General features: G+C 42.3%; 1 protein-coding gene across 1 annotated transcript; it reads left to right on the top strand.

The window, feature by feature from the left end:
- Nucleotides 1–283: 283 nt before the first annotated feature.
- HTATSF1 (HIV-1 Tat specific factor 1) lies at nt 284–21,741 on the top strand. Its single transcript, XM_007534527.3, has 10 exons — nt 284–417; nt 580–825; nt 3,251–3,434; nt 4,521–4,568; nt 4,950–5,104; nt 6,676–6,839; nt 9,768–9,867; nt 18,004–18,093; nt 18,570–18,707; nt 19,401–21,741. Exons 2-10 carry the CDS (start codon nt 637–639, stop codon nt 20,664–20,666), a joined length of 2,334 nt encoding a protein of 777 aa, XP_007534589.1. The 5' UTR covers nt 284–417; nt 580–636; the 3' UTR covers nt 20,667–21,741.
- Nucleotides 21,742–22,023: the final 282 nt, after the last annotated feature.

The raw sequence follows: 22,023 nt of genomic DNA, 5'->3' as shown, positions 1-22,023 counted from the left end.
GGAGCCACCGCTCCGGGCCGGGCCTACCCGCCACGGACCCCCTCGAGCTCTCCGATGTGCCGCGGGACCCCGAGGCCCCTGGCCTGGCCGGGAGCGACCCCGAGAGAGGCTGCGAGGGGCAGTACGACCACACACGCAGAACGCCCGGCCCCGGGCCCCACGGCCACCGAGCCGGAGTAGGCCCTTCCTGACGCCACGATGGGCGTGGCAGCGCGGCCCGCGACGTCGCGACGCGTCAGCTATGGCGACTGCGTCAGCTCGAGCCACGGCCCTTAGTTTTCGAGTCATTTCCTGACGTCGCCACGGGAGCTGCAGTCGTCTCGAACCCGGTCAGCGGCGGCGGCGGCGCGCGTGCGCGCTTCCGCCGCGCCCTGAACGGAGCAGCAGCGCGGAGGCCCGTGGCGGGGAGCGAAGCAGGTGGGAGGCGGCGCGGCCGGGCGGCGAGCATCGTGCGCGCGCGACGTGGGCCGCCTAGCTGCCCCCCGCTTCCCAGGGGCTGCTGGGGCGCCTCGGGGAGGCGGGCCGTAGGGGGGCGCGGGCCTGAGCGCGGCCGACCTTCCTTTCTCTGTTTCCCTCCAGCGTCATCCCGGCCTCTAGCCCGCCTGCACACTGCCCGCGACTCGGTGGGGCGGCAACATGAGCGGCAACGACTTGGATAAGAACGACGAGTTTGATGAGCAGCTACGAATGCAAGAATTGTATGGAGACACCAAGGACGGCGACACCCCGCAGGACCCCGAAGGAGGAGAAGCTGATGCTCTCGGGCAGCCGCCGGCTGACACCCCTTACGAGTGGGACCTGGACAAGAAGGCTTGGTTCCCCAAGGTAGGAAGGAGAGTGGCGGCCCCCACCGCGGAGCTGGGCAGCCTGATGGGGCTCTCCAGTGACGTTTTCTCTGCTGAGGTCTTGGCTTCCTTAGAGCCCTCATGGACAGTGACGTCCCTTTTTTTGTTGTTGTTGTTGTGGCTGTTAGAGAACGCAGGTGTAAAGGAATAGCAGTCTTGAGAAACAAGTGCGTTGTGTCTTAAAAACCTTTAATATGCCTTATTAATTTTACTGTGAAGGTCACAGTTGGTCATTGCATTTGTGATTGCTTTTCATTGCAGAGAGGAAAAACCCCACCAGCGAACGTAGTAGCCACGGATGGCTCTGGCTAAGGTAGTCAGCCTCATTTATCCTAGGAATTCGATCCTATGTGGAAAATGGAAATCTCTTGTTTAAAAAGAAAAAAACGTTTTTTTTTAGATCTTCTCTGATTCAACTTTGCACCTTTTTTTTTTACTTCCTAATAAATGTCCCTAGGTATGCGTGTCTGAATCATATAGCCTCAGGCCTATGACTGTGAGTGCACAGAATATGGATAGAAAAGATCTGTATGTGTTTGCTTCGAGCTCGTGGAATTTAAGTGTTTCGCTTCAGCGTGGACAAAAAAATAATTGGTGTTAGACTTGTCTCTGTGAACTTTGAGGTAGAAATTTAATCAGTCTTGTATGGCTGGAAAAAGGGATGGTCAGTAACACTATAATGGACTTACAAGTCAGTAATACAAACCATGTCTCCGCTCTGTTTTTCAACATTCTGACTAATTTAACAATGATCTTGATAGTAAATTAGTCTGGGATTATCTTTTTATGTTATGAAGCCCACCCTTCTTTAAGCCGAGGGAGTCAGGCGGTAGCTCAGAGGGTTAAGCGCACATGGCGCCAAGCGCAAGGACCCGCTTAAGGATCCCGGTCCAAGCCCCCGGCTCCCCACCTACAGGGGAGTCACTTCACAGGCGGTGAAGCAGGTCTGCAGGTGTCTGTCTTTCTCTCCCCCTCTTTGTCTTCCCCTCCTCTCTCCATTTCTTTCTGTCCCATCTAACAACGACGACATCAATGACAACAATAACTACAACAACAATTAAACAAGGGCAACAAAGGGGAATAAATAAACAAATAGTAGAAAATAAATAAATAAAAATAAAGTCTAAGCTGATTTCCAGCCCCCCGGCTCCCCACCTGCACAGGAGTCGCTTCACAGGCGGTGAAGCAGGTCTGCAGGAGTCTATCTTTCTCTCCCCCTCTGTCTTCCCCTCCTCTCTCCATTCTTCTCTGTCCTCTCCAACAACGACGACATCAGTAGCTACAACAATAAAACAACAAGGGCAATAAAAGGGAATAAATAAATAAATAAGTATTAAAAAATAATAAAGTCTGTGCTGAAATGTTTCCTGGTGCTTCTCCTAGCCCAGAGGTCAAGAGGGTAGATGTGTGTTAAACTGGTTTTTCTGACGTGGAATAATGATGTGATCTAACTAATGAGAGGTGTTTTTATTTATTTTTAATTCATTTTAATATTTATTCTCTTTTGTTGCCCATGTTGTTTTATTGTTGTAGTTATTATTGTTGTTGGATAGGACAGAGAGAAATGGAGAGAGGAGGGGAAGACAGAAAGGGGGAGAGAAAGATAGACACCTGCAGACCTGCTTCACCGCCTGTGAAGCGACTCTCTTTCCTGCAGGTGGGGAGCCGGGGATTCAAACAGGGATCCTTAAGCCAGTCCTTGCGCTTTGCGTCACGTGCGCTTAACCTGCTGCGCTACCGCCCGACTCCCTGTTTTATTTTTAAAAGCATTTAGTTTTGTAGTTCTTCACCCCGTTCTTTATATATCAAATCAGAAGTCTATCCTGAGTACAAAGATTTAAGTCAGTATGTAGCGTATTTATACTTTGTGTGTCTATCTTCCAGTTAACATTGCCTCTTTGGTTAGATTACTAGTTGACCGTTACTTTTTATCCTGTTTTATTGCTCTGGTATCTTTGTTCTACTTAGAAACTGTTACGTGTTTTATTTTAACTTGGAAATACAGTAACTGATGTTAAACTCAGCTCTATAAAATTTTTAGTAAGACTTTGATCGGTCTCATATGGGTGGAAGAAATGATAAGACAGTAATCTTCCTCAGGACAACTCTAGAGAGAGTGGTTTCTAAATTAAACAAGAAAAGGTTTCCTTGTTACTTCAGATTCCGTAATCAGAATTTGGTGTTGATGATCTAAGTATCCATGTCTTAAACTGTTATCATTGTATCCATGATTGTCTATGTAACATCCTTATCCTCGCATTTATATTTTAGTCACAGTAACTTTCATCTGCAGAAGCCCTTAAGTCTTAAGTTGTAAGATAAATATTCTGTAAGTGAAGGCCATGTAAACTTTTATAGGAAGAAATCTTTCTTTAATTTGCATGTATGTTGAATTTCTTGCTTAGATCACTGAAGATTTTATTGCTACCTATCAGGCCAATTATGGCTTTTCCGATGATGGTGCATCTAGCTCTACTGCAAATGTCCAAGATGTGAGTACTAGGACTGTGGAGGAGCCTCCTCCACAAAGAAAACTCCCCCAGCCCAGTGATACCAAAAAGAGGGGAGAAAAGAGAAAGACTGACTCAGGCAAGTGGTTTTACCTTGCAAAGCATCAGCGTAAAGAGAGAGAGAGAAAGGGAAAGAGTGTGTGTGTGTGTGTGTGTGTGTGTGTGTGTGTGTGTGTGTGTGTGTGTGTGTGTGTGTGTACACATGCATGTAGTTATTTGGGGGAGAATTCTGTTTTTCAAAAAATGATGAGTTCTTTTTTAGTTTATTGGTTCATGGGTTGGCTTTTGTCCTAACTTGTTATTGCCATTGAGTGAGTTGTTTCAGTTCTATACCTCAGATTCTTCATGTATATATATATATAGAGAGAGAGAGAGAGCGAGAGAGAGAGAGAGAGAGAGACAGACATTCACAGTGTTATATATTCCTGTCTGGTATCCTGGTGGGGGGGCTAGAACCTGGGCCATACACAAGACAAAGCATTCCCCCCCCCACAAGCTGTCTACCAGCACCACAAAATATTAGAAAATTTTCGGGGGCAGGTGGTGGCGCACCTAGTTGAGCACACATGTTACAGTGCACAAGGACCCGGGTTCAAGCCCCCAATCCCCACCTGCAAGGGGAAAGCTTCACAAGTGGTGAAGCTGTGCTGCAGGTATCTCTCTGTCTCTCTCTGTCTCTCTCTCTCTCTCACCCCCTTTCCTCTCAATTTCTGGCTGGCTCTATCCAATAAATAAATTATCGAAAGTTGTGTTTATAAGGTCATTTTTTGTGCTTTTTGATTGTAGTGAAATTGAACTTAGAGAAAATGTGCTTCAGCTTGACGGTATCTCTTAGACACAGTTTAGAGCCAGACGGAATTTATGTCAGAGCCTAAAGTCAGTGCAAAAATGAGTTGTTTTGATTTATTTATTTATTTGTGGCATTGTATCAGAATCATAAAGATCCAGTATAAACTGGTTTCCTCCCCCCCCCACCACCAGCCAAGATTCTGAAATATTATCTGTCAAAAGATCCAAATACTTTGAAAAGGACAGTGGTTGGAGTTAAAATTTGTCTTGTCTGGGTGGGAGAAAATTCAGATACTGCCACATTGTCAAGATTTCATGAAGTATACAACTTCTTGCATTTGTCCTGTGGATTGATTGATTTCATTTCTACTTATAGGATGGTTTCATGTTGAGGAAGACAGAAATACAAATGTATATGTGTCTGGTATGTATATTTTCTAAAAAAAAAAAATTTAGAGGAGAAGATACTTAATTTCAAGATCCTTTCCTTTAAAAAAAAAAAAAAAGGTGGGGGGGTATCTTATTAGTGTTTCCTTTCTCTGAAGTCTTTTTTTTATAATGTCTCTTTTTTGTTACCTTAGTGAAGAGTATGCTTGTTTGTTACAAAAGGAAGAAAATCAAGGGTGTGTGGCTTTGCATGTGATCCCTCTCCTCTGGTTTCCGTGATTTAGGATAATATGTTGCCCCTTCAGATTCAGTCACTTCAGTCCCAAGCAAAACACACCCTCCCATGTGTTTTTGGATCTTCACATTTGTTGCAGGTGCCGAAATGGATTTTTTAAAATTTTTCCCCCTAATGTTATAGGTTTGCCTCCAGACATTACAGTGGATGAATTTATACAGCTCATGTCCAAGTTTGGCATTATTATGAGAGATCCTCAAACTGAAGAATTTAAGGTCAAGCTTTACAAAGATAATCAGGGAAACCTTAAAGGGGATGGACTCTGTTGTTATTTGAAGGTCAGTTATGTTATCAAATTAAGTTTCTTGAGACTTCATTTTAACCTAGGAGCCAAGGCTATCCATAATTTTGTATAAATAGATGGCAAACAGGACTGAAACTATTTAAAATAAGATATAAAGTAAAGTGAGTGATCTGGGAGGTGGCACAGTGGATAAAACGTTGGATTCTCAACCATGAGGTCCCAAGTTCAGTCTCTGGCAGCACATGTACCAGAGTGATGTCTGGTTATTTCTCTCGCTCCACCTATCTGTTCTCATGATTAAATAAATAAATTCTTTTTTTTTTTTAAGAAAAGTTAAGTTTCACACTGTGCCTGTGTATATCATATCAGTTGTTCTAAGAAAATATGGTAACATATCAGTATGTTTTATCACTGAGGTACTTCTTTTGTCTTAAAATGACACTGGTCAGGGGACCAGGTCATGGCACACCTGATTAAGTATACATAGTATCAAGCACAAGGACCCAGGTTCGAGCCCCCATCTCCATCTGCAGCGGGGACGCTTCATGAATGGTGAAGCGGGTCTGCGCGTGTCTCTCTGCCTCTATCTCTCCCTCCCCTCTCAATTTCTCTCCTATTGAATAAAATTTAAAAAATTAAATATATAATTCTGGTCACTGCAGAGATCTCTTTGCGAGTGACCCCAGAGGTGGTGCAGTGACTAGGGTACAGTACAAGCATGAGGTCTTCGTATGTTACAGACCTGTGTTATAGCTAAAAACGGTCTGTGCTGTTCCCAGTTCCCGGAGTCCTCTAATCTTTAATTTTATACCAAGGACCTTCGATAAGGAAATTAGGGTTTAAAGAATATTAATCCCTTGCCCAAGTTCATATAATTGGCTGGGGACAGCTCTGTCCTGAACTCAGGTTTTGATTTTTTTTTTTCTTTTTGAGTATTCATTCATGTATTTTGCAAAGAGAAGGTGGGGGAATGAACCTAGAAAACTCATACAATATGATTGGTACTGGTGATTAAATCCTGGCACCCCCCCCACACACACACATGCAAATCCTGGGCTCCACTGTTAGGCCATGCCCCCAAATGTGAACCAAGGTTTCTTTCTTTCTTTTGTTTATTCCTTTATTGGGAAATTAATGGTTTACAATCAACAGTAAAATAAAATACAATAGTTTGTACATATGTAACCTTTCTCAGTTTTCGATGTAACAATTCAAACCCCACTAGGTCCTCCTCTGTCTTCAGGACCTGAACTCTCTCCCCTCCACTCCAGAGTCTTTTCCTTTGGTGCAGTACACCAGAAGTTTTCTTAATCCCAGAGCAGGCAGTAATATATATATATATGAGTGGTACAGAGAGAAACATGAGAGCACAACTCAGCTCTGGCTTATGGTGGTCATGGGTATTGAACCTGGGAGTTTGGAGCTTCAGGCATGAAAGTCTTTTTTGCAGAATCATTATGTTATCTCCCCCAAGCAATTCTACTCAAACATTTATTGTATGCATTTCGAGTCATTCTTCTAGAAAACTAAAGTTTCATTTCTGGGTATAACTGAGTCCTTTGTGTGGTTTTTTTGTTTGTTTGTTTGTTTTTTACCTTTCTGAAGAGGGAATCTGTGGATCTTGCATTGAAACTTTTGGACGAAGATGAAATTAGAGGCTACAAATTACATGTGGAGGTGGCAAAGTTTCAACTCAAGGGGGAATATGATGCCTCAAAGAAGAAGAAGAAGTGCAAAGACTACAAGAAAAAACTCTCTCTGCAGCAAAAGTTTGTGGTTTTGTTTGTTCATTTTCCTTTTTAAAGAAAGACCTCAGCAGCAGGGATAGCACAACAGTAGGTCCCTGAGGTCAGTCACCTGCACCACACATGATGTGCTGCTTTGGGGTGTGTGAGAGGCCGGGCAGTGATGCAGCCAGTGGAATGCACAGATTACAGTACACAAGGACCCAGGTTCAAGCCTCCGGTCCCCACATACAGTGGGGAACCTTCATAAGTGGTGAAGAAGCTGTGCTACAGATCTCTCTCTCTCTCTCTTTCTCTCTCTCTCTCTCTCTCTCTCTCTCTCTTTCTCTCTCTGTATCTCTCCACCCCCTCTCAATTTCTCTCTGTCTTGTCAAAATAAAGTAAAATAAAGAATTTTTTAAAAACTAAGAAAATTTCAGGCAAATATCTTAGGTAATGGGGGTCAGTCGGTAGCACAGTGGGTTAAGCACACATGGCACAAAGTACAATGACCGACATGAGGATCCCGGTTCGAGCCCCTGGCTCTCCACCTGAGGGGGGGGTCGCCTCACGGGCAGTGAAGCAGGTCTTCAGGTGTCTGTCTTTCTCTCTCCCCTTTGTCTTCCCCTCCTCTCTCCATTGTTCTCTGTCCTATCCAACAACAATGACATCAACAGCAATAGTAATAACCACAGCAATGATAAAACAACAAGGGCAACAAAAATGGGGGCAGGGGTAATAGCCTCCAGGAGCAGTGGATTCCTGGTGATAATCACCTAGTTTTGTTTCATCAGCTCTGCCTACACTAGGGTGACTGGGAAGTTGGCCAGCAAGCAGAGCACATTCCCCATGTGCTTGAAGCCACGAGTTCTATCTCTGGCATTGGATGTGATGGAGTTTGGTTTCTCACATAGAGTGTGAGTGTGTGTGTGTGTGTGTGTGTGTGTGTGTGTGTGTGTGTGTGTGTGTGTAGTGCTGGTTCTTCAAACTTGAGAGATTCCACCTTTCTCTTTTTTTTAAATTTTTCTTTTATTACGGGCTTAGTGGTTTACAGTGTAGTCTTTGACACATAGACACAACTTTTTTTTTTTTTAACCAGAGCTCTAGCTTATGGGGAGGGGGATTGAACCTGGGACTTTGGAGCCTCAGGCATGAGAGTCTCTTTACATAACCATTATGCCATCTACCCCTGCCCAACACAACTTTTCATCTCCCCTCGATGGATGTCTGAGTGACACTCGTTCCCCCTCCAACTTAGAGTCCCCACCCCCACCCCAGCAGTTCCACCTTTCTAAGGCTGACTCTTCATTCTTGTGTGTGTGTGTGTGTGTGTGTGTGTGTGTGTGTGTGTGTGTTTCAGAGAGATCACAGCAATGCTGCATCATCCATGAAACTCTCATGGTGCTTGGGCTAGAATACATCCTCAGTCAGGGAAGGCGTTCACTCTGCCAGCTGACTTACCTCCTGGCCAAAATCTTTTTTAAAAAGAGTTTTCTAGATCATCAGTAGATTTTGAGTTATCTGTTCAGTCGGACAGTCTGGTAGCAGTGCTGGTTTCCATTTTCTGGGATGTTCATTCGAATTACAAGACTGACAGGAGAGAAAAAGTCTCTCTTCAGAAAAATCCAAACATCAGATTAAATAGGACAGTTTAGGCTTGTATACCAAAGTTGAATTAACTGTTGTTGAATTAGCATTTGATGTAATGTCAGATAGACCAAGAACTTAACATTCTTTTAGAAGATGTATTGATGATGAGAGAGAAAAAGTGAGGGGGGGAGAAAGGGAGAACCAGAGCACTGTTCGACTGTAGCATAAGATGGTGGAAGGGAATAAAACTACAGCCTCACATGTATGATTTGATATGCTAACTTCCTGTGCTGTTGCCCCAGCCCAACTTAAATTTGACTTTTTTTTTTTGTTTTTCTTCATTGTGGGAGAGAAAGAGACTAGAGTGACTAGAGGTCTGCTCCGTTTATTTTATGTGGTGCCAGGAATGAAGCACAGGGCCTTACACAGAGGCGAGACATGCACTCTACCACTGACACCTTCACCAGCTTCAGGAACTTGAATTTTATATGCAGGTTTGTTGGCAGAAATAACAGGTTTATCATTGGCAGTGCCATTGGATGGCTACATACACAATGTCATAAGGTTTCTACTTATCTGCTGAGTAGGCTTTTAAACTATTCCAGTTTGAAGAAATCTTATAGTCTACTTCTGTTAGAAAGAGCTCTGTTGGAAGTCGGGTGGGTTAAGCACACGTGGTGCAAAGCGCAAGGACCCGCAGAAGAATCCGGGTTCCCCACCTGCAGGGGAGTCGCTTCACAAGCGGTGAAACAGGTCTTGCAGGTGTCTATCTTTCTCACCCCCTCTCTGTCTTCCCCTCCTCTCCATTTCTCTCTGTCTTATCCAACAACAACGAAATCAGTAACAACAACAATTATAACATCAAGGGCAACAAAAGGGAATGAATAAATAAATATTTTTAAAAGAGGAAGGAAGGAAGAGCTCTGTTAGAAACTCTTCTACACTGTGCCTAACCTAAGGACCATACAGACATAACTGTGTACCCTACCGTTGTGGAGTTATCAGTAAAGTTTAGCATTGTAACAAAGTGAGTTTTATAAAAGGTTTCAGTGCAGTTTGTTCTTTACAATCCTTGGAGGCATGGTCAAAACCAATGTGATCTATGTGCATTTTGACCTCAGTCATGATACTAAATAGCAAGTTTCCCTGGAGTATCATTGTATTATTTGTAACAAAGCAACCAGTTCTGAAACATACACAGATTCAGAGGTCGCACATACTAGATCCATCTTTTGCCTTCCCATTATTTGTATTCTGTCCCCAACTAGATCCATCTTTTGCCTTCCCATTATTTGTATTCTGTCCCCAACAAGTAGTAAACAAAACTCATTTTTCTTGCTGCTTTTTGTTTGTTTGTTTGTTTTGTTTTGTTTTTTGCATTAGGCAATTGGATTGGAGACCTGAGAGAAGAGCTGGGCCATCCCGAATGCGCCATGAGCGAGTTGTCATCATCAAAAATATGTTTCATCCCATGGATTTTGAGGTAGGAGGTGGTTATCATAACTGATAGTAACCATAATAGACTTTCTTTCAAAAGCAGCACGACCAGACTCACTCCATCTTTTTCTTTTCTTTCCTTTCTTTCTTTCCTTTTTTTTTTTTTTTTCATTAATTATACCCAGAGCCCTACTAAGCTTTAGCCGATGGTGGTGCTGGGGATTGAGCCTGGGGGCTTCAGAGGTTCAAGTACTAGAGTCTTTTCGCATAGTCACTGTTGCTGTCTCCCCAGCCCTCGGCCCATTTTAATTATATTCATGCAGTGGTCAGAGTTGGAACATGACTCTAAGCATCAAAGTTTTCAGATCTTCTCTTAGTAAGCCTGGAGTTTTAAAAAATTATTTCCCAGGTAAGATCATTTAGTAGCCAAGCTAGGGCTCCAACTTGCTACTGCTTGGAGGGGGTAGGGAGGTAGCATAATGATTATGCAAAAAGGCTTCCATGCTTGAGGTGCTGTCCTTAGAATATAATCGCTAAAAGGTTTGTCTAGTACATTTTTAGTGTAGTTTTGCACTTGAAATTTTCATATAGGTGCTAAAAATTAAATTAAATTAAAGCCTTTGCTTAATGAAGTACAGTCCCTAATGTTCACATATTAGAGGTTGTTTTTCAGCATCTAATTTTCCCAAAATACTCTTAACGGTTCTTAGAGGACTTTATAGAACAGAAACTTTAAAAAAAAAAAAAGATGCTAATAGATTTTATTTATTTTTGTTGTGATTATTGTTGTCACTGGGGCTGCAACCACTCCAGGCTGACTTTTTCAGATAGAAACAGGGGGTAGGGTGGGGGGGGGGAATATGGTGCCAATGCTTCCCCTAGCTTGGTGGGGCCTAGGCTTGAACCTGTGCCATGCACATGGTGAAGCAGGCACCCTCCCGGGTGAGCCCTCTTCCCAGCCCCACTAGAAGGTGTCAGGGGTCATCGATTTGTGTTGCGCTCTGCCTTTTAGCATAGACCAATGGGGTGCATCCATGGAAGAACCATCTTTCTCCTCTGCCTGACTCTGCAATGAGTTACAAGTGACACATACGGAAAAGTGAACAAGAGAAGGTTCACAGGTGTTCTGGTTGCAACCAAACTCACTCTTGTTCTCTCTGAGCATTTAAACAGACTCAAACAGCAATGCTTTAGTTCCCTTAGAGAGGGCCCCGGGGGTGGCGTCTTGAGCTTCATCCTGGCAAATAGAAATGGAAGAGGGTTTTCAGTGCACCGTTTGAGGCCAGCAGGAAGATACGTGGTCTATTTATAATGCGACTTGGTGTCTCTTCTGACTGGATTCCTGAAGAATCTTGAAATAGAATAACTGCTTTTGACTTGCAGTGATAACGGAACTGTGTGTGTTCTAGTTGCTTCGGGGAAAGCTCTTCTTGTCAGGTGGGGCTTTGAAGGGAGTCACTGGAGAGATGGGTCATAGTATCTCATTTAGTTGGGACAGTTCTCAGGTCTCCTACGGTTCATCACATTTTACTCCTCTGGTAAAGAATTGGTTTGGTTTTGTTAGCTTACTTGCTAATTCCTGTGAATTGGGATCCCTGACACACCTTTCATACTTGTAATACTTGAATGTGAACATCTGTGAAAATTGACTCAAAGTATCTGGACCCTCTACGGGTGGGAGTATGTTGTGAAATTATACCTGTTTTTGTTACTGCTGCCGCTTTGCTCATTGGGACACTTAATATGAGTCTACCACATCGGGCAGGCATTAGTTTTCTTACCATAACAAGTCTTTTGGGCTGTGGAGACAGCATAATGGCTATGCAAAAGGTTTTGGTGCCTCAGGCTCTGAGCTTCCACATTCAATCCCTGTAAGCCAGACCTGAACAGTGCCCTGGTTTCTCTCTGTCTCTCTCTCTATCTCATTAAAATAATATAATTTTTTTAAGTAGTCTTTTCTCCAAAAAGCTGAACTTACTCTGCCTTGACCCCAACAAATCCCCTCCAGTGGATATTTATTTATTTGTTTTAATGAGAAAGATGGGAGAAAGAGACACACCAGAGCCCTGCTCAGCTCTGGCTTATGATGGGACTGGGGACTGAACCTGGAACCGCAGAGCCTCAGCTAGAAAAATCTTATTCTTTTATCTATGATTAGTAGTGGGTTACAAGCTTGTAAAATTACAGTGTACATTATAGTTCCACACCCACCACCAGAGTTCTGTATCCCTACCCTCCCTCGTCCCAAGGATAACCACTATAGCTCTCACAAGTCTTAGAAACAGTTTGCTTGCTTCTGCTTTGTTTTTTTCTTCAAGTTTAGGTGTATCAGATCCCTAGATTACACATATGAATAAAAGCATCAGGTAGTTGTCTCTCATCTCTTTTACTTTTCACTAAAATTAACCACCACCAGTTCCATCTGTTTCGTCCCAAAGGACAATATTATGTTTTTTTTTTTTTTTTTTTTTTTTTTGGTTGCAAAATAGTATTTCCTAGAATATATGTCTCCTAACTTCTAAAGCCAGTCATCTGTTGATGGGCGTTTAGACTGCTTCCACTTTTTGGCTGTTTTGAATAATCCTGGACATTAACTTGTTTAAGAATAAAGGTCTAATGTTTGTAAATTCTTTTTTTTTTAAATGAAGCACTTTGAGTCAGCAAAATAAGTCACTTGGATAGTGTGCCCTGCTTTTGCCATGTGTGTGACAAGGTACAAGCCTGGCCTCCACCACATTGAAGGAATTCTGTGCTATCGGGTGTCTGCTTCCCTCGCTAGCTTCTGTCTACAAGTAAAGAAAGGCCTCAAGCACTTGAAAAAAATAAAACACCTTTGATGGTTTAAGATCAACTTACTTTGGAGCTGCCCCCAGTTCTTTCATGGTTTTATCTAAAGTAATTATATCTCCTTTGCTAGAAAGGAGACTCCATTAGAACCAGGGCTTCTTCGGGCATGGCTGCTGCTATGTTTTTTGAGTTTGGAATCGAATCTGGCACACAGTAGTAGGTCTTCAACACCTCTATTTATTAATGGACCTTCAGTAATTTTATGAAGCAAAAGTAAAACAAATATTAGATGAAACCCCTAATTCACAGGAAAGAATATATTATTTATTAATATTTTCTTTGCACCGGGGTTATCGCTGGGAGCTCAGTGCTGACACTATGCTATCTACTGCTCCCGGCAGCCATGTTTTTCCCTTTATTATTATTTTTCTTTCTAGTTTCATTTGGTAGGGCAGAGAGGAGTTGAGAAGGGAGAGGAAGAGAGAAAAATAGGCACCTGCAGACCTGTTTCACTGCTCATGAAGCATCCCCTCCACAAGTGGGGAGCAGAAGCTCAAAGCCAGGTCCTTATGCATGGTGAAGTATGCACTCAACTGGGTGTGCCACTGCTGGGCCCCAAGAAAGAATCTTTTCATTTATTCAGCAGATAAAACATTCTCTCTAGCAGCTCTGCAAATGAAGGAGTGTTTGATTTTCAAGCACTTTCACCACAAAGGATGAAGGGACAGTGATGGCTTTCAGAGTTCGTGGGCAGAGATATCCTTGACTGCTCCACCTCCATCGTCTCTCATGTGATGAGAGGCTGTCAGCCAGAGGGAGACTTGACAGTCTTGTTTTTCCTTCACAGTCTCCGTGGAACTGAACTGAAAGTGTATCACTGTAGACCTATGGTGTCCAGTGTGGCAGAGTCTGGCCATATGTGCTTTTTTTTTTTTAAGTTAACCACAATACAGTAAACCTAAAAATCCAATCGCCCAGTTGTACTAGCCATGTGACTAGTGGCAGCTATATTGGATGATGCAATTATTCCTTCGTATGGCCATAGGAAGTTCTGTTCAATAGTGCGGGTATATGCTACATCTCAGTGTGACAGGTGTTTGACTAGGCAACCTGCCTCTTCTGGCAGACACTGTGTGTGGGTTGTTTAGTTTGACTGAAGACTCCATATGAATCTAGAGAGCCAGCATCAGCATTGAATTTTATGGTAGAAAATAAACCTGGAGCCAGGTGGTAGCACACACATTACAGTACACAGATTCCAGCCCCCGGTCCCCACCTGCAGGGGGAAAGTTTCACTAGTGGTGAAGCAAGGCTGCAGGTGTGTGTGTGTGTCTCTCTCTCTCTCTGTCTCTTTCTCTCTGTATCTCCCCTAGCCCTCTCAATTTCTCTCTACTCAATAATGAATAAATAAATAAAGTATTTTTTTAATTACTGAGTTACCAAGGCAAAGAAATTAGACTTTTGGATAATGAAATATATTTTTATTCTGAGCAGATGAGCAGTATTAAGAGCAAAATACTGTAAAATGTTCTTTGGTGTCAGGATAAGTGCTATTTTATAATTTAAATGTAGCTTTAGAAGATTAGTCCAAATCCTTGTTTATAAATGTATACCTAGTGCTAGGGAGACAGGATAATGATATCTATTTCTCTCTCATTAAAATAAGTAAATAAATAAATATAAAGGACCAAGAGATTAATTAATTAGGATAAATGAATTAAAATGTATGGCTGGCAAATTTGAATGCCCAGAAATGAGGAGTTCAAAACCCAGATATGTTACATTTCTCACAGACAGAACTGATTTACACAGGGTCTCGTGTGTATAACTGGCACCATCCAAGAGAAATGCAAGGTGAACCAAAGGTAGGATTTAAATTTCTGTAGTAGCAGCAACAGTAAGAATAGAGAATCCAGAGAGAGACTCAACCGGAGGCTCCAGAGTCCCAGCTTCAATCCCCAGCAACACCCACCATAAGCCAGAACTTAGCGGTGCTCACAGGAAATTGCTTTTAATAATGAATTTCAGCTTACCCATTATATCCAAGATACTATCATTTTTTTAAAAATATTTCTTTTGGCAGTTGGGCGGTAGTACAGTGGGTTAAGCGCAGGTGGCGCAAAATGCAAGGACCGGCGTAAGGATCTGGGTTCGAGCCCCCGGCTCCCCACCTGCAGGGGAGTCGTTTTCACAAGTGATAAAGCAGGTCTGCAGGTGTCTTATCTTTCTCACCCCCCTCTCTGTTTTCCCTTCCTCTCTCCATTTCTCTCTGTCTTATCCAACAATGACAACAACAATAATAACTACAACAATAAAACAACAAGGGCAACAAAAGGGAATAAATAAATAGTCTCTTCATCATTAAATATATATTTTTTTTTCTTTTGATGGGAGAGAGATACAGAGAGAAAGTACAGAGATTAGTAGAGCACTGGTCAGCTCTGGCTGATAGAGGTGCTGGGGGTTGAACCTGGGACCTCAGTGCCTCAGGCCTGAAAAATCTTCTGCCGAGCCATTATGCTGTCTCCCCAGTCCAGATACTGTCATTTTAACTCATAACATAAAATTGTCACAAGCTGTTCTGTTGGTTCTCTCCCTCCGTCGCTTGGTATTAAATATTCAAAATCCAATCTGAATTTCATACCTACAACATGTCTCAATTTGTACTGGTCTCCTTTCAAGTTCATGTGTGGCCACTGTCTGGAACAGTGTAGGTTTAGATGGGAAAGGAATAAGAAATGTGGTTTGCATCTTTCTGGGGACATAAAACCTTAGAAAACACTTATAAGCACTGACTGCGAGTTTCAGTACCATCAATCTGATTTTAAAGTCAAGTCTGTTCTTTATAAAGTCTTTAAAAAAAAAACATGTTTGGAGGGGGCGGGTAGTGACACACGTGGTTGAGCATTACATCACCACGCACAAGAACTCGTGTTTGAGCCCCTCAATCCCCACCTGTGGGAGAAATGCTTTATGGGTGGTGAAATAGGGTTACAGGTAACTATCTTTCTCTCTTTCTATTTTCCTCTTTCCCTCTCAGTTCCTCTCTATCCTATCAAACAAAAATTTTAAACAAGTATTTTTTTAAAGAAGGAAAAATCCTCTCCAGGAACCATGGATCTGTAGTGCTGGTACTGAGCCCCAGCAATAAAGCTGGTGGCAGCAAAAAAAAAAAAAAAAAAAAAAAAAATCCCCACCTGTGTGGGGGAAGGGTGCATGCTTCACCAGCAGTGAAACATGTCTACAGGTTTCTTTCTCTCTCTGTCTTCTCTCCCTTCTCAGTTTCTCTCTGTCCTGTCCAATAAAAAGTGGGGGGGGGGGGGAAATGGCCTCCAGGAGCAGTGGAGTCATAGTGCCAGTACCGAGCCCCAGCAATGCCCCTGGTGGGGAGGAACCTCCCGTGCTTGGTTTGAGGAGTTCTCTTGGGATGGGTATTATTCCCTTTAAGCTTTTGGAAACAATATAGCAGTGGGGATAGTTTTTCAAACTGGTGTAAATGAAATTGGAGCTCTGGAAGACTGGCTGTGAGCCTATGATAGCCTCATAATTCGAGTGCTGAGGCTTTGGTGTGTAAATACAGAAAGAAGGTGATGCTCCCCTCCCCTACAGTGGGATCACGCTCAAATTGGAAATGTCTGAAAGTGTTTTCCTTGTTTGCTTGTTTGTCTGTTGGTTTTACCAGAGCACTGTTCAGCTCTGATCGAGAGTGATGCGAGGGATTGAACCTGGGACTTAAGAATGTCAGGAATGAGAGTTTGTTTGCATGATCATTCTGCTGTTTCCCTCGCCCTCCCCCCCCAAAGCCTCATTTATTTTCTATTTATTTATTAAGACAAACAGACCACTGCTCAGCTCTGGCACAAGGTGGTGCTAGGAATTGAATCTGGGGCCTCAGGCACACAACTTCTGTGCTCTATCTAGCAGGCTGAATTAATCTCCTAGGTTCAGGCCTGATGCCGCCATGAGCCAGAGCTGAGCAATACTATGTATCTCTTTCTAAAACAAATGAACTTTTTAAATAGAGGCATTAGACACCAATTATCAGACTCTGTAGAAAGCTTATGTTGGTTGGGGCTGGATGGTGGTGTACCTAGTTAAGCATGCATGTTGCGCTGCACAAGGACCCGGGTTCAAATCTCTGGTCCCCAACTGCAGGGGGAAAGCTTCATGAGTGGTGAAGCAGTGTTCCAGGTGTCTGTAGGTGTCAGTGTTGCAGGTGTCTGTTGTGCACTGTAGTATGTGCACTTAACCAGGTGCACCACCACCTGGCCCCAAGATAGATTAATTTAAATGGTTCCTAATAGGTGTAAGTTTATTTCAGTAGAAATTGGTATATAGGACATCCTCGTGTATGTTTGTTGTTGAAATTCAAAATGATATATATATATTTTTTTTTTTTTGCACCATTACCATGCTTAGAGGAACACTTGTTCATTCCTGTAAGCTATCAAATTCCTTTGACACTGGCTCAGAGAAGAGCTCAACTGAACTCAAAACCTCTAGAAACAGGAGTGTATGGGTGTTCTTCATAGATTATAGTTGAGCTCTTTGGATCATCTACTTCTCGGCGTTGTCCTGCTGGCTGTCCTGATCGGTCTTCCTACTGACTTGTTCACGTCTGGTATCTCAGGTAGCTAGCTGAAGGACTCTTGGCTTCCACCATTTCTCTTAACTAGACTTTTCCTCTCCCTTACTTTCACAGTGATTTTTATGAATAAACCTCTCTTTTGTTTAACCCTAAAAGACTAGATTATAATTGCAAGAAAACAACATCTGAGAGTGTATTTGACTGTGTACCTAATAAGCCTATTTGTGTCATCCTTTGTAATGCCGTAGGAGAAAAGAAGAATCCTTATAAGGGAGGTTTACCCTTTGATTTTAAATAGGATGTTAGAAGCACAGATGTCAGTCTTAGAACACATACTCAATGAAAGAGAAATACCTTTCTGTTATAACATTTCTGTAAATAGAAATCAAAACAAAAAACAAAGTAAAGGGCTCAAATTGGTCCAGGCAGAATATAGGAATGATCAGTCTCTGAATATATATATACATATATATATATATATATATATATATATATATATATATATATATATATATGCTGTAGGGTTTCTTCTGCCTTCCACCTGCTGTTACTTGGGGTTTCCGTTCCCACTGGCCTTCTCATTCCTCTGCCACTGCATACTCCTACTGCTGCCCATGCATTTTCTCCATCTTAAAGCAGGGCAGAGCTGGATTGTAGATATATGGTGGTCTAACTTCATTTGATTTTGATTTTGATTTTTTTTAAGGTTTTGTGGAGAACTTTTGGTTTATCAAAACAAATTTGAGTCTCAGATTCATATTTAAAGAAAAGGGACACACCTGGTTTAATAGTTTTTATTTTTTGCAGGATGATCCATTAGTGCTAAATGAGATCAGAGAAGACCTTCGAGTAGAGTGTTCAAAGTTTGGACAAATTAGGAAGCTCCTTCTCTTTGATGTAAGTTCATGGCTGGGGCCAGTGATTCCTAAAGCAATTATTCTTCCAGCTTTGTGAAGTTCTTACTAACTGTCAATATGTCCCCATTGTGGGTCTTTTTGCTAGTGGTAGTCATCTGCTAGCAGTAAGTAGATGGCGAGGATTTTAGTCAAGGCTTTGATAGGTTTTTGTATGGCTTGATTACTTCATTGTCTGTAGAGTATAAGAAAGTAGAAGAGACCTTTTAATGCTCTTCATCCCCATATTTTTCCCTCTTTGAGAATTAGTCTCATTCATATTTGTAGAATGACCAAGAAGTTGTCTCCTGTAAAATCCCCTTCTCATACTTTTTTTACTTCCAAAATCAACCCAAATAATACTTACTATTTTTGATGTGAACTATAAACTTTATTGTATGTGACTGAATCTTCATAGTCCTTTGAGGTAGGCAAGTGCTGCTCTACCCATTTTAGTCATTCTTTGTCTTGTCATTGTAGAGACACCCAGATGGTGTGGCCTCTGTTTCCTTTCGAGAACCAGAGGAAGCCGATTGCTGTATCCAAACCCTTGATGGAAGGTGGTTTGGCGGCCGTCAGATCACCGCTGAAGCGTGGGATGGAAGTACAGATTATCAGGTACATTCTGCAACTCTCAAGGACACATGAATTGTTTCATTACAGAGAAGTCCTGATCTAGCAGTTTTCTGGATAAGTTTTGGGTGATTTAATCTGTTGACTGTAACAATGCTATAAAATAATACGTCCTGAGTTCAGAGGATGAAATGAAAAGTGTTTCCATTTACAAGGAGTGGGCCTATGTTGAAACTTGCTCAGAATAGTCATAGAAATGAACACATTAGACCAAAACATTGCTCTTCCAATTTATTTTTAATGGGGAGGGGGAGAGAGAAAGAGAAGGAGAGAGAGGAGAGACTGAGACTCTGAGACCAGAGTACTGCTCAGCTCTGGCTTCTGGTAGTGGTGGGGATTGAACCTGGGATCTCAGCCTCAGGTATGAGAGAGTATTTTTGCAGAACCATTATGCTGCTCTTCCTAGCCCTTGCTCTTCCTTTCCATATTGTAAAAACAGCTCAAATATTAACTTTTTAGTTGATGAGAAATTTCTGTGGTGTTTGACATTTCAGTGATCTTCATCTCAGCTAATCTTAGTCAAGATGTAAAGTTTTGAAAACCAAAGCTAGGGAATTGCTCTGGTCACCTGAGAAGAGGTAAATAGAGAGTACTTTGTAGGGTCATTATTGGGATGCTCCGAGATGTCACAACTTCTTGCTAAAACTGATGTTAATGGAAGTTTTTATTCATACACAGGTGGAGGAGACCACAAGAGAAAGGGAGGAAAGGCTGAGGGGATGGGAGGCCTTCCTCAGTGCTCCTGAAGCAAACAGAGGCCTTCAACGTTCAAATTCTGTGTCCGCCGCAGAAAGAGCTGGGCCTTCCAGAGTAAGACATTTTTCAGAGCGCCCTAGCACATCTCAAGCGAATACTCAAGAAGCTGCAGCTGAAATGGCCTTCGAAGAGCCCGTAGATGAAAAGAAGTTTGAAAAAGCTGAAGATGGGGGAGAACTTGAAGAAGAGGCTTCTGGAAAAGATGCTAAAGAAGTTGACTCCGGAAAAGAAGCTGAAGAAGGCTGCCGCCCCAATGGCTCTGAAGACCTCAACCGAGAGTCTGAAAAAGGCTTCCCCAAAAGAAAACGGGAAGAAAACTCCTCCGAGAGAGAATCTGGAGACGGCAGCCCTGAAAAAGAGTTTGAAGAGGGCAATTCTAAAAAAGAGGTACTAGAAAATGGCCCGGAGAGAGATCCCAAAAAGAAGAAACTCAGTCACGACTGTGAAGAGAATGGCCTTGAAAAGGAATCTGAAGAAGATGGTTCCAGCAAGGAGTCTGAAGAGGACAGCCCCCAGCAGGAGACTGAAGATGAAGACTCGGAAGGCGAACCCGATGGCTTTACTGAGAAACAATTTGAAGATGATTCCGATAAAGAATTTGAAGAGAATGGTCTTCAGAAAGATTTCGATGAGGATAGCTCCAACAAGGAATTTAATGAAAACATCGGTGAAGGAGAATTAGAAGAGAATGCCTCCGAAAAATCTGAGTCGGATGATGATGACAGCTCTGAAGAAGCACTGGATGAGGAAGGCTCTGGGAAAGAGTTTGAGAAAGAGTCAGATGAAAAGGAAGAGGATGAGGAAACATATGAGAAAGTATTTGGTGATGAGTCTGATAGAGAGGAAGAAGAGGAGGAGGAGGAAGAAGAGGAGGAGGAAGAGGAAGAAGAAGACGATGACACGGGTGAAAAGCTGTTCGAAGATTCAGATGGAAAGGAACATAAAGCATACGTACAGGATGACGCAGAAGATGTGCTGTTCAAAGATGAAGATTCCTACGAGAAGTCATTCGATGACCAGAATTCCATAGATAAGCTGTTGGAAGATTCTGATGAGTGGGGGACTGTGGGCGGCGGTAGTAGTAACGGAAGTGTTAAAGAAGAAGAACCCCTGTCCTCTGGCAGCAGCTTTGTCCTTAGCTTTGATGACAACGACGACGAAGATGATGATGATGACGACAATGTGTAATCCTTTAAATCCACTCTTTAAGGAGAAGATTTCCTCCACCCACCTTTTGCCTATGCGCCCGGGTAATTACTAGTAGTGTTACTTGAACCTGTGCATAGTGGTAGGATACCGTCATATTAACGCACCCACGTTTTCATTGTCACCTGTACTTACTGGTTTTAAATATCTGTTAAGTGGCTCTTCAGTTAAAAAAAAAAAACAGTAGATAAAATAAGGCAAAGAAACTGGATCCTTGTCCTTTGTCAAATTTGTTAAATGCATGCAGAAGAATATTTTTTAAAGTATTCTGATTCAAGTTTGTGATATCCAGAAATTTAAAAAGAAAAAAAGAGAGAGAGAGATGTTAATATGCAGAAACTGAGACAGTTTTACTTGAGTTAAATTGCATTTTTCAGTTCTTGCCGTTGCTTTACTCAAACTGAAGTTTGTTTGTTTGTTTGTTGTTGTTTTTTCCTAATGACTTGGAAAATCCCATAGGCCTCTCCTTGCTTCTGCTTTGCATTACCACTTATGGTCCCCACGTCCCTTCTCTAAACCAGAACCTGTTATGAAAATTCGAAAGTGATTAACCCTTTAGACTCTTTCCTCAGCCAATCCTTGCAAATTGCTTTCATTTGTTTTCTTTGTTACCTGCTTCCCATGAAGATTGGCTTTTATGTGTGCAAAAGTGGACTTCCTCTGTCACTGAAAATAAGGAGTAAGAGATTAGAATCGTATCATATACTGATTGGGCCTCTTTGTAAGTTAAGGGACCTTTCCCCAGAAAAAAAAAAAATGTATGTGCGCACACTATACAACTTTGGATGTTCTGTTTGAGGAAGTTCCTAGACCCAGCCCCCTGCCCTGAGTTTTAGAGCTTCTTTTGTCATGCTGATTTTGTTTTTCTGGTTTTGTTCTGGAAACATGGTGCCTAGTACTGTGTGTGCTAAATTGTGTAGTCCCAATACAGTTTTGGGCCTTTCTTGGTTATGCTTTTCAAATTCAGTATTGAATAATTGACTTCTGATGTAGTGTTAAGAAGTTCTTCTCATAAATTAGAAGCATTAAAATAAACTGCATTGATGCCTTTTCATTATACCGTCTGTTAAGTGTAATCATTGTCTTCTTTTAGATAGAAGAGAGTTCTTGTTTTTCTTTATTATCTTTATTTATTGGATAGAGACCACCAGAAACTAAGGAAAGGGGGTGACAGGGATAGAGACAGACACCTGCAGCACTGCTTCACCACTTGCAAAGCTTTCCTCCTGCAGGTGTGGACCAGGGTCTTGAACCTGGGTCTTTGTGCATTGTAGCATGTGCAGTCAACCAGGTGGGCCACCACCTAGCCCCTCAAGTTCTTGTTTTTCAAACCTACTTT

The sequence above is a fragment of the Erinaceus europaeus genome, unplaced genomic scaffold (assembly GCF_950295315.1).
Source record: "Erinaceus europaeus unplaced genomic scaffold, mEriEur2.1 scaffold_737, whole genome shotgun sequence".
NCBI classification, from domain to species: Eukaryota; Metazoa; Chordata; class Mammalia; order Eulipotyphla; family Erinaceidae; genus Erinaceus; species Erinaceus europaeus.
Note: the sequence above shows the minus strand (reverse complement) of the source record. Positions and strands in the feature narration are given on the sequence as shown.